At 44.8% G+C, this 14,121-nt stretch overlaps 1 protein-coding gene across 1 annotated transcript in view; it reads right to left on the reverse strand.

Annotated features, from left to right (window-relative positions):
- Positions 1-7,572: 7,572 nt before the first annotated feature.
- LOC8033638 (transforming growth factor beta receptor type 3) overlaps positions 7,573-14,121 on the reverse strand; it is a 74,254-nt gene continuing 67,705 nt past the window's right edge. Inside the window, exons 16-17 of the mRNA XM_029993067.3 lie at positions 11,897-12,166; positions 7,573-9,452 (exon numbers count right to left, since the gene is read on the reverse strand). Coding sequence (XP_029848927.2) covers positions 9,316-9,452; positions 11,897-12,166 — 407 coding nt within the window. The 3' untranslated portion in view covers positions 7,573-9,315. The remainder of the gene's footprint in view (positions 9,453-11,896; positions 12,167-14,121) is intronic.

Genomic DNA, 14,121 nt, shown 5'->3' on the forward strand with positions numbered 1-14,121 from the left:
GGAGTTGCCAGACATACACTCCACGCCGCTGTTAGTGCAAACGAGCCATGGCGGGTTTTTTTATACTCTGTTCACCCTTAAGCTGAGCTTGCCTTTAGTGCAAGCTTTTTGCCCTTGCTAACACAAGTGTGAACGCACAGGCACATGCAACCAAAGCGCTGAGGCACCCAGCGAGCTCGCGCTGAAGGCAGAGTTTCTAGTCTCGGCACGGAGTATACTTTTTCCTCAATATAGAAGGGCCGTCGTCAAAACTACTATAGCAGTGGAAAGTGTTCAGTTGGGGCACTAACCCAGATGGTAAATTTCAAATACTGCCAGTACCCTTTCGAAGTAAAATGTGTAAAAGCGCCGAAGCCACGTTTGCACTAGTCATTAAATTGGCTATGCTTTCAGAGTACTGCATTCCTTTTCTTTGGCATTCTGACGACAATACAGTCGCTCTATTCAACAATGTTCTGGTTCGCTGCGGCATCATTGGACAGCGGCAGTCACGTGAGTCGCTATCGTCATCATCACATTTTTTATCTACAATCATCTTGGGTCCAGTGATCTGCTGCTGTTTTACTGTTTACTGCGCGCGCACGCTGAAGTTCATCGCTCTGCATGCATTTTTTCCTTCCTACGTCGAGATGCGAACAACACGACCTTGATTTGCTGCCACAGCTGTGGCTACGGCACCAGGCGACGGCTACAGCTTGGCTTGGCTCGGCTACAGTCACTCCTCCATCTGCGCGTGGACCCAAGATGGCGGCGCCTGACGCGCTTCAGACTCATAGTTTGGGAGTTTCGGTACTCTGAAAGCGTAGCTTTATTTAGTGACTCTAGTTTGCGCCAGCAACGTCGTGTAATGTGCGCCGTAAGGGCGCTCTGTCCGTGGCACGAAAATTGAAGGAGACTTTGTGGCCCAGCGGCTAATGTGCCGTTCCTCGGCAGTCCAGTTCGTAAGCCTCGCCTCGATGGCAACCAGATTAAACGCTCGCACGTTAGTGTTCCAGTGTGCTCGAATGCAATCCGTTCCCTCACAAATGCTTACAGTGAGAGAAGATGCACAGCGCCACTTATCGGCTATACTATGTTCACCCTTGAGCTGATACTAAAAGCTCTGCTTTAGCGTGAGCTCACTGGCTTTCGTAGTGCTTTGGCTGCACGTGCGTGCGCGTTCATGCTAGCAAGGGCAGGAAGCTTGCGTTGAAGGCGGGAGTTTTTAGTCTCAGCTTAAAGGTGAACACAGTGTAGCCCCAGAACATCTCTGATTCGTGTATAACAAGACTGAAGGTTTTGCGGTATTTGCTGAATGCGTTTTGTAAATGGTGCGATAGTTTTTCGGATAAATGGATTTACTCGCTGGACTCTCGAATCCGTCCCGTTCGGGAAGGCTGCCATGTTTGGTAGGTCAGCGGCATACTGCGCCCACCGTCTATGGCGGCGCGGTCGTCCCCTTGCATGCACCCGCAAACTTGGTTCTCTCTCGGCATCTCGCGTTTCACCTTCCGCGTTTCAAGCGTGCGGTTTTGAGTGGACAATGTCTTCAGCATTGCTCGCTTTTTTAAGTTTTCAACACTAATCACAGCAGCGATGAGAGCGATTATCATCAAGAGTTGGAAGCTGGTCATTTTGGCTTTGGCCTGTTGGCTGCCAGCTTCGGCGATGATGACAAGATCGTCCAATAATGTTTTGGACACAACCGTCGCGTCCGACGAGGTCCAGTCTTTCCATGCTGACCCTCACGGGGAGGCACGCACTTGATCGAATGACGTTTTAGCGAACGCCGCCGTTTCACCGAATGACACTTGAGCAAATAGTCGGCCGCTGTGGAGCGGCATTTACGGACGGACCCACAATTTCTATGGAAAAATGGGGCAGCTCCGATTAGCTGTTTTCTGTAATAAGCTGCATGAGACCGTTACCACGAAGTGGCAGGTATGGGTCGGTCAGGTGGGTTAACATTTTTGTAATCAATTGCCGCAGATTGTCGCCGCGAAGCAGCTTGGATTCAGGCGGGAGGGGAGGTGGGTGGGGGCGGTGGTGAGTTAACGTGCACCCCAGAGATACAAGCATGAAAAAATGTCCCTACAGCGTGCAGTTTGTGTTACGAGTGTTGATGAAATGTTTCTGTCCACGAAACAAGTTTCAACAAAATAATAGGGACCCAGGGAGGAGCCTGTACAAGTTAAATACAAAACGGTGGCAACATGATTCACAGCAGTGTTCTAGGCAAAACACACCGCAAATTAAGTTAAAAAATTGAGCAACAAGTTTCATGACATCCAAACTTTTGGCTGTTGTATGTTAAAGGAGCTGTGCAACAATTTCAATGCTCTGCTTAAATAATTTAGGAGTTTGTGTCTCCACCTTTCTGAAGTAAAGAACAAAAAACCTCGAGATCTTTTGCCTGCATGTCCTAGTTGTTATTTTAAAAGTTGACAAAAATTGAGGTTTTCGGCACACCTCAACTCTTTCACCATCTTCCAAGTCACGTGCGCTGCGACGTGAATGGGGGACGTGCGGGGTTCCGGTGAAGCTCGCTCTCTATAGCCATCAGTGAGCAGCAAGAACTCACCTGCTCGCAATCACGTGACCACGTGCTTGCGCAGCGCTATCAACATGGCGAAAGGAGGAAAGTCTCGTCCAGTTCCGGCCATCCCCCTCCGGCTTCTGGCAGCTGTTCGCGGTAGCAGATAGAGCTTAGGGTTTTGTTAACTTCGAACAGATGGCACCACTAAAATGCCGTATAATAGAAGTTTTGTCAATGATACCAGGTTTTTGACGCATTTATATTTATGTTGGAACGACAAGATTTATAGAAAAATTACCCTTTATCGAGCAGGTATTTGCTCAACTTCCTATCCTTTTTACAAGTCCCCCATTGACGTCGCGCTGCGTGGTTCTCATGGCTGTCGCTCGCGGCTGCAGGTCGAGAAATATTCAAACTTCTGCCTTGCGATTACGCAGCGGTATCACAACATTTCGAAGAAAGGAAGTATGTTTTCTGCCCTTTGTGACAAGATAAACAATGTCAAAAGTAGACGATGCAAATTTTTTCAACGTTAAAATTAATACACAGCTCCTTTAACTTTATGCAGCAACAGCAAATTCGCCTGAACAGTTTCAGCATTTGAAAAGTCTGTCGGCAACTATAAACCAGCTCGTATTTCAAGAGCATTTCTGACAAGTTGAGGGGATAGACTGCCAATAAGCAGACTCGTATTAATGCAAAAGCATTAACTGTCCCATGGAGTGAGCCGACGTTATCAGCCTTGAAGCTGTGCCAAACGGCACCTAAACTCCTTTCTCCAAGTGAAGCCACGATCTGGTGGCTCCCAGCTTTGAAGCCACGCGAAAAGCCTAGCCAAACGGCACCTAGTTTCCCCGATCCCATAGGAGCGGAGCGAAGCCGAAATCTGATGGATTTTGGCTTCGGTCCAATTGGTTGGTGTGCATCACAGTGTCAAGGAACGAGGCTCCTATTGGCCGCTGCGCGTCATTTTCACTGACTGCCACCTCATGGCGCTGCATGTCTGCGCCGCCTAACGCTCCTCTATCCTAAGAAAAATAGGGGAGGCACTCACTTGATCGAATGACGTTTTAGCGAACGCCCACGTTTTACCGAATGACACTTTAGCGAATAGTCGGACGCCGCGAAGCGGCGTTTTTGGGTGGGCCAAGTGGGTTCACATTTTTGTAACGAGCCGCCGCAGACTGTCGCCGCGAATTGGCATAAAGCGCAGCGCGGCGGGTGGGTTAACGCGCGCCCCCGTTATTCGCTAAAATGTTGATTCGCTCAAATGTCGCTGTTCGCTGAAACGTCATTCGCTCATGTGATATGGACCCCCTCACGTGCATGCGAACATGATTGCACGACAGAGGTACCAGCCGTGATGCTTGCAATTCATTTGCGTTTGCTTACTTTTGACGAAAATCTGGCACACGGGGGGAACTAGTAAAACGGTGGCAAACGGTTGTTCAGAATTTCTCGGCAACGCCTACAGCACTGAACACTTGTGGGATGTCTCAAAGTCTCTTTGGAGACATTGAAAGTGGACATTCATTACTTGCCGAAGGCAAAGCGAGGCTTACAGCAGCCTTGCAGAAAGTTTTGAAAAGCAAAAATAAAAGCACCCGCTAGTTGTAATGTACCTTTTTCTTGTGTACAATTTTGGATTGCACTGCAGTAGTTACGCGTTTCGTCAGTCGGAGACTGCTTCAATTTATTATGTTATATAACTAGTCAACCTAATGCTGCGATATTTAGTACTAAGCCGATCATTTTCAGATAAATTTGAATATGTGCAGTTTGGTTCTTATTTATCTATAGCGGGTACATATATCATTTAACTGAAGCACTGGAAAATGCGTCATGTCACTGGCACTTCAGTTACATCCAGGTGGTCTAACTTGACCATAATTTCTTTACTGCGGTGAGCAAGGTGCCCTTCATTTGTCCAGCACTTAAAACGAATATTTGGTTCTATTTTTCTAAGAACATCTGCTTTAAAAGCCACTTTTGCTGATCCGAAACACTGTTTTGGCTGCTCTAAAAGCCACATTTACTGCTATAAAACACTGTTTGGGCTGCTCCAAAGGCCAGTTTTGCTGCTCCAAAACACTGTTTTGGCTGCTCCGAAAGGTGCTCCAAAACAATTTAAGCCAATCACATCACTGCACTTAGCTACAATAGTCTTTTTAACTTCTTTGGTTGCACACAAAAGCCATCCTAGCCCCGATTTTCAGCCAGTTCGCTCTTGATTTTGAGTGGTTAATTTTGTAATATTGCGGTAGGCAAAATTTGTTGACAGCTCCTATTGAAGTAAAACTAAAGAAATGACAAAAGACAATCGAGTATTATAGTTCCATTAGATTTTATTCAAGGTATGTTAGGTTCAGGAGAGGTGTTTTCAAAAGCCAAAGAGCTGATCGGTCAAATTCAACAAGGACATTATATGCACTTGTGATTCTTGTCTGCATACACAATTATATTTCAAGGCTTGGTTTAGACAATGACTATAATTTATCAAGCTTTGCAAAGGAGCAGCTTTAGGCATATTGCCCTCAACTTGGCAAATATTTTGCTTTCACAAAGGGTAACAAAGTGGCACTGGCATTGTTTAGATTCTATGAAGTAACCTTGCAGCAAGACAACGAGTGTGTTGGTGTCCCATCTTTAAGGAGGTCTGGAAGGTGTCTTATCTAGTTTGTTAGGACAGGATAGTGGCACAATAGCAACAATGTTTCTAATATTGTGGCCAAACAGGCTATAATGTATATTTTTATTCTGAAAGCTGGTAATGATCAATTGGACAACTTGCCTACACTCTAATCAAACACAGCAAACCTCTTAGATTTTTAAATAATACATTCCTTCATTCAATTTCAAGCTTTCAAAACACAAATGTTTTTTTTTAGCTAGATATGTTGAATTTAGCTCTTAATCCTACAAGAAAAAGATCTGGCACATGTCCTGTTTGTACCAGATGGATTGAGAACTTAGTCCAAATGCCTAATCAGACACATGAAAGTAACCAATTGAAACGGCTGAGTGGCGATACCAAATTAGCGAAGTTGCCCTTCTAAGAAATCAGGGAAAAAAAGCTTTATCTTATCACTTGGCTATAGTGGAAACTTTACAGACAGAGCAGCACTCTTTTACACAGTAACATGCCATAGCTCTAAAAAAGCAAGGTGCAGACCCAAAAATTCAGTCTCTTTATGAAAGGTGGACACTGCTGTTTCAGTGTTACACCTGATCAAATCCTGTGAGCTTTGAAGCTCCTCACTGAGAGTGTGAGACAGACTACTAAAAGCCTGGAATGTTGACTAGGTAGCACGTAAAGCAGCGAATAACTATCCACGCAGGCTAGTTTGCCCCAGAGATTCGGCCTTGGTCCCTGCTTGTTATCCCTTGAGCCGGCCCTCAAATTGCATGTCGGATTCACTCCCTAAGCTTGCTTCTCGTCATTGTCAGTGTCCTCAACACAGCCTGTACACAGTTCATGCCAATAACTCTGCTCCTGTCTGCAATGCAAGCTGTAAGATACAAGGAAACGTCCAGTTGGCATAACAAAACCCGGAACTCTGGTATACACTTTTCTCCATAACTTTTTGCCTTGCCTATGACTGTCACCTGTACACATCACAACACGTAGGCTACAAGCGCGTTAACCATCCAATGCATGTAGCAGCACTCAAATACACATGGGAATGCAGTCCTTGGGCTCGCTGACTTGGCAGCCCAACACCACACACCGACTTGAACATCATCTTTCAAACTCGTGTTACACGGGAATTCACACAACATCCATCGTCCGTAATACTACAGTCAAATATGCTGGGCTACTGGTGAAGGGTCGACGTTAACTGTGTAGAACATATTGAGATATTAAGTGCGGTAATCTTTCTTCTAAGTCGCATTCTTTGCTTAGGTCTTGGTTCACAAAATGAGCTGGGACTCTGAACACACCTACAGTGTGCTTGTAACAATGTGGAGGGGAGTATGAGTGCCTTGAAAACATGGTTCATGACACTGCTGCAGAAAGGTGCAGCAGCATTTGCGCACCACCGGGCCGTTTGATCTGATCCGCTGCGGTGACACTGCAGCATCAGTTGCTGCCATAAGCAACAGCTGTTTTTGCAGCACACAGTTGCAGCCGACAACAGAAAACCATGAAACCCTGTGGTTCATGCTTGGCGAGATTCTGCACAAAATAATGTTTCAGGAAGCTTTAGGCATTACCAATGTTTAAAGAATCAAAACATAATGGACAGGGGTTTCTTTCTCTTTCCCTCTCTGCACAGGAACATGAGTACATGTTTGGCAACCAGCATCTACAACTGCTCTACCGCAGCCAGAGGGACATGGAAAACAGTATTTGGATAATTGACAGCCCCTGCGCAACATTTTGTGTGACCAAACCCAACAATGTGCATCAAGTTTCCTCTTTCCAAAACTCTACAATACACACGTCTGTATACATGATAACTGCTTCGATTTCATGCCAGCATGGTGGGAACGTACAGCTTCAGAACAAGCCCCGCTGATTCATCTGCTAGCATGCAAAGCAACACTTGTGACCTTCATCATCAGCTGTCTTGTTTAATCAAGCTACGTCTATAGTAAAATAGGTACAGTGTTATAAACATCTTCCTCTCTAATAAAAAATATATATCTCCTCTCCAATGATACTTTCAGGTGAGTATATACATATAGTTTCATGCACATCTTACTACTGTTTTTTTTTTTCTCTCAATATTGTGAATTTGTACTTTCAATACTAGAACGAAACAAGCAGATAGCTTGCTAAAGACATGTGACAAATAGACTGTCCATTGCTGATGTAAAAGCAGGATGATTGTTAATGATTGTCTTTAACCCCTTAACCGTTTCTAGTTTTGGAGAATTTCTGACCCTAAATTGCTCAATCCTGTCTTCAAAATTACATCTGTTGCCTTCAAAATCAAGCTTCTAGCCACAAACAAAATAAAAAAAAAAGTTTGCATCATTTTCATTTTAATTGCTGCCATTTGTTTGGCAGAGCCTTAAACTAAGCCACAAGCCCCCCCCCCCCGCAAGCCCAATTCGTCCAAAACAATCGAGTGCGTGAACCGGGAAAAGCAGATGAGCTATACTCGTCCTAAACGGTTTGGGGACGGCTCCATGTTGACAAGGTAGGCTCGTCCAAAATGGTTAAGGGGTTAAAGCAAATTATTGCAATTCAAATTTGTTCTAGCATCAATGGCAACAAAGCTTGTAACCAACTGAAACACAATGAAAAGCAGTGAGGTCATTTATGGCTCCCACATCTAAAATAAATGCTGCAATATATTAGGAATTCTGCATACACACAAAGAAGGACAGGCAAAAAGTGCCACCAGACACAAAAACAACAAAAAAATTCCTGAGTGTCACACACAACAAAATATACACTTGTAAATACAACTTAAAAAGATGAGTATGATCGCAAACGAATTGAGCAATATGTTACTAAAACCAAATTATATTCCGTCTAAACTCTGTGATAACTAAATTGCCTGGTGCTATACCTCAAGTATTGAGGACGATCAACTTGTTTAAAAATATGCCGAGGTAATTTATGTTGAACGTAATATGGTATAGACCGACTGAAAACTGTAATGGACGAGTCTTATTGCACTTTTTCCATGCATACGCAACAGTCTGATGAATATAGTATGTCAGAATGGTGGGTGGGGTGGTTTAGAGTTCCACAGATAACAAGTTTATGTTCAATGTTAAAAAACAGTCGTCAGTGCAGACATGAACATGAAGTGTACCGCTTGTGATTTCTATGCGGTTTCTGAGCATATGCAGTACAATTGGCACTGACATAAAATCAATATGACACATACCACCACGAAGACATCAAATATTGACCATTGTGATAGTGGTATATAAAAGAAAGATCAAAATTGTTCGCCGTTTCTCGCTGTCGGTAAAAAAAGCAACTGCAAAAGTCTTTTTTCATGCTTAACAGAGGTAGAGAGAAACATCAAGAGTAGTAACCAAAGATATACATAAAATCAATGTCCTTATATTCAATCTGACAGTGCCGCTAAACAAAGTATGAAACACTGCGTATCAAGAGCTGACAACGGCAGCTAGTACGCAAGTTTCACGACCACCTAATTCTCCGAAATCATCTTAATCTTTGCATTTGCTGAAGTTTGTAACATTGAGTTAACAAAAGCTTGACGAGTTTAGTGGCGCATACGATATAACTATACTTCCGCTCGTGTAATTATAATCAAAGGCCAATTTAACCAAAATGTATATTGAACGCTTTTCAGATTCATTTTGGAAGTCTTGGTCCAGTCCTAGGGTTACCTTTTCCGCGAATGTCTAGCGCATGCGCCTGAGTTTCAAACTTGGGTGTGATTTCAGAGAGTGCACCCTCGGCGCTGCCTTTGGTCGGCCCCCACCCACAGCCCTTAAGATAATCATTCCACGGTCTGAAGTATATTAAAGAAAACGTGCCGAAGAGAAACATAAATACCCATAGTCTCCGCACAGAAGGTCGATGCCGAAAATCCTGAAGGAAACCTCCTGACATAATAAAATCAACTGAAGTCGGGTGCATGGGGTTTAAACAACAGAGTGTCCGCAATTGAGCTCTAGTGCATCCCAAACCTGGTGCCAGTACAAATGCACATACTTTTGCTCGCGTTCCTCGCGGTTGGCACTGTTTCTCATCGTTCTCTGCAGTGGATGATCATGATATGCGTCGCATTGTCTCTCGCCGCCTCCAGAGAGGCGAAGGCGAGGTGTCAGGTAACGGAGTGGTGCATGCGCCCTTGGGCCTCCCGTTACGTGCTGCTCTCGAGGGGGAACGCCAGGTGGGGGCTGCCGCTGGGCGGACGTGACATGGGAAAGTTACGAGGCCGGCAGCACCCCAGCGTGCGAGGAGTGACGGCATGTCGGCGCTGCGCACTCAGTTGGCGGGCTTTGTGGTGCAGGGCATGAAAAGAAAAGAATGTGTGGGGTGTATCAGGTTGTTAAGGTGCTACGACGGTACATGCACAGCACGGCTACTGCATCGCCAGTTTTTCCCGTTTCGTCTAGAAACTTGAAAAGCTGTCATGAAATGTACAAGTGCTGTGGAACGTTCTCGGAGCATCCTAAGCAGGATGCTCAACCTAAGCAATGAAGTTGAGTGCCCATTCGTACCGTCTATAAAAAAAATGTAGAAAGTGTCAATTTTTTCATAGTTGCACAAATAGTCGCACAGTGTACGTATGCCAATCAGATCACTTGAGGTAGAGTGTTCCAAGCACTACAAAGTTTTGTTTTGGGCAATGAAAAGAAGCACGTACTAGTACCTAAAGTTTTGTGATAGATATATAAGAAAAAGTTTTCAGCTTTTGTTTTTTTTCAATCGAGGGTATATGTATTTTTAAGAATATACATTTTGTGAAAATGGATACAAATGTGAAACATCAGACACACAAATAAAGCAATCATTATAAGAAGAACCAAAAACCACAAAAAAAAGAGTGTAACAAATGTTGGGAAATTTGAATGGTCAGCTTCATGAACGATACGCTCGAGCAACAAGCTGCACTTAGTGAGAGAAAGTGGTGAAACTTTTAATTGGCTAGTAACGGAGGAGAAAGTAATTTTACACTTTGGCACAATCGGAGAGCACCAATGGGATAGTACTACAACAAAATTTTGGCGCTTATTTCTTGGTGTATATGTGTTCAAGGGAGCAGTATCAGTACTAATATTTTGTTGAAAAAGTCATGAAATGGACTTTTAAAACTAATTTAACTATTAACAAAGGGCACCTGGTGGATGTCACTAAGGCCTCGTTTGTAATAATGTCCATCTAGGAACCTTGACAGGTAGTGACGATAACTGTCTCGTCTAGAACTATACATGCTTTGAACCTGACATTATTCTGACAGCTCTACGGCCAGCACGAGAGAAGAGGGGAGGAAAAAAACTTCTCACTCAACGTGACTTTTTTTTTTTTTTTCTGTGTGTGTGTCCCAGACGTTACTATTCTTCCTCTACAAGATTATAGAAAATTAACCCGTCACTCTAAATTCACACAAAAGCAGCTTTGTGGTTAGTTGCGGTGGACTGATCGCTGGCGTGTTTCGACCGCTTCGGTGGCTGGAACGACTAGGGCATCCTGACGATGTCAGTTTCGCTGCAGCTTTGCTTATCCCGAGACAAACTATGTCACGATTGCGCCGGATGTGACATGCTCTCTGCTGGATGCTCTCGGAGCGCTTGCCAGAGTGGGCCGTTTATAATGAAAAATGCAGTCATCAGGCTCAAAATACAAATGTGTCATTGTCATTTACGGATATGGTGTACCATATTCAGCCTATTTCTGAACATGACGGGTATTATTTCAAATTTCGTTTAAGTATTCCCTTTAACTAGAGGGCTCAAAAGGTTGAATATGCTGTACAGGTGCTGGTGCACTGACAAGTCAGCCTGCCTGTCAGTCAGCATGCACCCACCTCACTTTTCAATGTGAAATCTTCAATTATCCCAAAATTTCCGGAATTGAAGGGAGTTGCCTTTTGACATAAATATATTTGTTTGTGGCCTGACTGACTGAATTTATAAGGTTCCACAGTGCAGTAAAAACAACTACCAATGAGATAATATTTCATTTGCAGCTTAATATGTTAGACCAGCCAGCATACATGCAGCTATTACATTTGTCCTCCAGAGGGGGAAACACGGTCTACTAAAACTCCCTATTGGAGCAAGCCATAGCCCACTTGGAGGTAAGTGGAGATGCGCGCGTGGGAAGGAAAAAAGGGGCGCCAGAGAGGGGCGCGGGACAATCGAACTAGGTTGGGCAGCATGAAGATGTCAGACTTCCGTCGTGGGCCAGGCCCCAAGAGGTGTGACCGAGTCTCCCGCATCCCAACGGCCTGTGGCGCCGATACACCCAGCACTGACTCGACCTTGTTGGGAGCGGGGACTTGAGACAGTCTTCACATCTGGTACCCTACAGGAAAGAAGCCTCCCGCTGCGACCAGAGATCCGGCTACCTCCAAAGCTCTCGAGACCGAAGCGCTCCTACCACTCTACTCATCTTCCCTGCGGCATCTAAACCAGTCTTCAGCCGGTGCTCTTGCTCGCCGAACCTGTGAGTTCCAGCTAATCTCGCCACTAGTAATTTTGATATCTTGTTTTTGTCTCAACAGTACATAGTGCCGCGACTGTTTTTTTTATTTATTACTGCCCTTACGATCGTCGAGTTTTTTACTAACGATGCAACTCTATCTAACTGTTTACCGTCTATAAGCAATGAATGGCGACTTCGTGACGAGTTCCTCGAGATTGCAAAGTTTTAGAATCTGCGCCCCGAAGCACCATGCCTTACCCCAACGTTCCCGCAAGCCCCCTCGGAGAGCCCACCTGTGCGCGCGTGGATGTACCACATGGCGGCCACCAGGGCCATGCCGATGGCGAAAGAGGAGAAGGCGATGCCCACGACGGCTTCCATCATGACGCCCACAAAGACCACGGGCGGCTGCTGGGCCTCGGTTGGCTTCCTGGGCCGGGGCCGGGACGAGCCTAACGTGGCTTTGGGGGCCGGCAGCGGGAAGGTGGACCCCTGTCCGCTGCCACCCATGGGCAGCGACAGCTGCTGCTGCTCCCCCGGGGAGCTGTGCAGCATGGGGAACCCTGCAAAGACCGGACACGCTGCGGTCACCGACGGGATGATGACGGCAGGGAGAAGTTACGTTTGTCCTGCCCTCAGCACGAGCATGTTCGATCACGCTTGAACGTCCCGTGCATCTTGAGCGCGCCTGCGCGACTAAAGCACGGAAGGGGCACGGAGCGCGTGCTGGAGATCGGGTGTTCCAAATACACGCTGTCTTTTTGAATCTGTCAGGGACTATAAGTAAGCTACCGTATTGTCTGGACTAGAGTCCATCGGCTATACACGTTTGAGTTGAAATTTTTACGCGATGTGGAGTGTCTACAGGTGCAAACCATACGAGGATTTTTTTTTTTTAAGATTGCTCATTGTGACGAGATGCGACAGATTTGGTGAACAATGAATTATGTTAATAATGATTTCTGTACGATACGAGCTTCTTTGTACACTAATAAAGTGGGTAGTTTTCAAAGTGTGCTGTGCGGAATAGTTTTACGTGCGGAATATCCACAAGGTGTGGACTAAGCACCGGGTGCAAACCATCTAAGGAGAACTTCCTTTTTTTTCAGCCAAAATACGTCCCTGCAGACTATATGCCGGGTGAGGACTATAGTCCACAAAACACAGTATGCTTCGGTGCGATGCCACTTTGGTCACCATGTTGTTTGAAATCCTTGCTGCCAGCTATCTGAATCTTTATCTTAAATAGCAGGAAACGCTTTTCGGTCCTCCAGAAATGCTAAAACGGTCTGCGACAGAGCAAGACGATATTGCCCGAGCTTTCCGATGGCGTATGTAAAGCGGAGGAAGTGACATTTTTTAATTGTAACTATCACCGATTGCGCCTGCCCTGCAGGCAACAAAATGGCAGCGCCCATAAGACGGTTGGAAAATGAAGTCTCGATACCCTAAGCATGGCTCACTTACTGACTCTAGTGCAAACGGAGTCATGGGACACTCATGGGGTGCCGCTTTCCCTGAACTTCTGCTCGTCTTTGCCCAACAGCGTGCGAGAAAAACTGGTATAACAAGCTGAACCCGTTTAGGCCGAATTGTAGATTACTATCATATTTACTCAAATATAAGTCGATTACAGATATATTGTAATCAGTGTTGGATAAAGTACATCTTAAAACTAAGCACTTCGAGTGACTGTAGTAAGTACATTGATCACAATGCACTTGAAGTGAAGTACTATAAATACAAAATACTTTCAAATTACAAGTACTTTTTAACATAATTTTTCATTATGCCCTTCCTACACCTATAGCATATTTTTTTTAACTTGTACGCATTGCTTTAGGGGTAAATGAAGGTGGATTAGCTATTTTCGAAAACGGCAGCGAATATTGGACAAAGTCAAGTGGCTACAGAGGAGTTGCTTTACTATCACTGCCAAACTATTTAGCGCAATCAACTTATAAGGCACTTATTTGTATCTCAAAGAAATGACCGGATGACGTCTCGAAAGACGATAAAGCGTTTTCACATTACGATATGCTGTTTTTTTCTGTTAGAGGTTAATGAATTTAACCTCGGAAGTTGTGCATAGTACTACAGTACTGGGAAAGCCAAGGACACAAGCACGTGATCCTTGCAATAGCCTAATTTCGCAGAGCGCAAGAAGGCACTGCCCAGACCAACACGCTCATCTCCGTGCCTTTCCCAGCAACAAGTCCGAATTCGGGGAATGTATTTTGAAATCAGAAGTTGTACTTTCTTCGGAAAGTACATCAGAAAAAGTACTTTAAAAGAGCTGTGCAACGATTTTAACGTTGAAAGAATTGGCGTCTTCTACTTTTGACATAGTTCATCTTGTCAAAAGGACAGAAAACACACCTCCTTACTTCAAAATGTTGCGATTCCACCGCATAATCGCGAGGCAAAAATTACCGTATTTACTCGCATATTGGTCAATACGTCGTATAGGTCGACCCCCTAACTTCGGGACCCCCGAAAAAAAAAAAAAGTTGAAAAA

The sequence above is a fragment of the Ixodes scapularis genome, unplaced genomic scaffold, assembly GCF_016920785.2.
Source record: "Ixodes scapularis isolate PalLabHiFi unplaced genomic scaffold, ASM1692078v2 PGA_scaffold3__209_contigs__length_174095766, whole genome shotgun sequence".
Taxonomy (NCBI): domain Eukaryota; kingdom Metazoa; phylum Arthropoda; class Arachnida; order Ixodida; family Ixodidae; genus Ixodes; species Ixodes scapularis.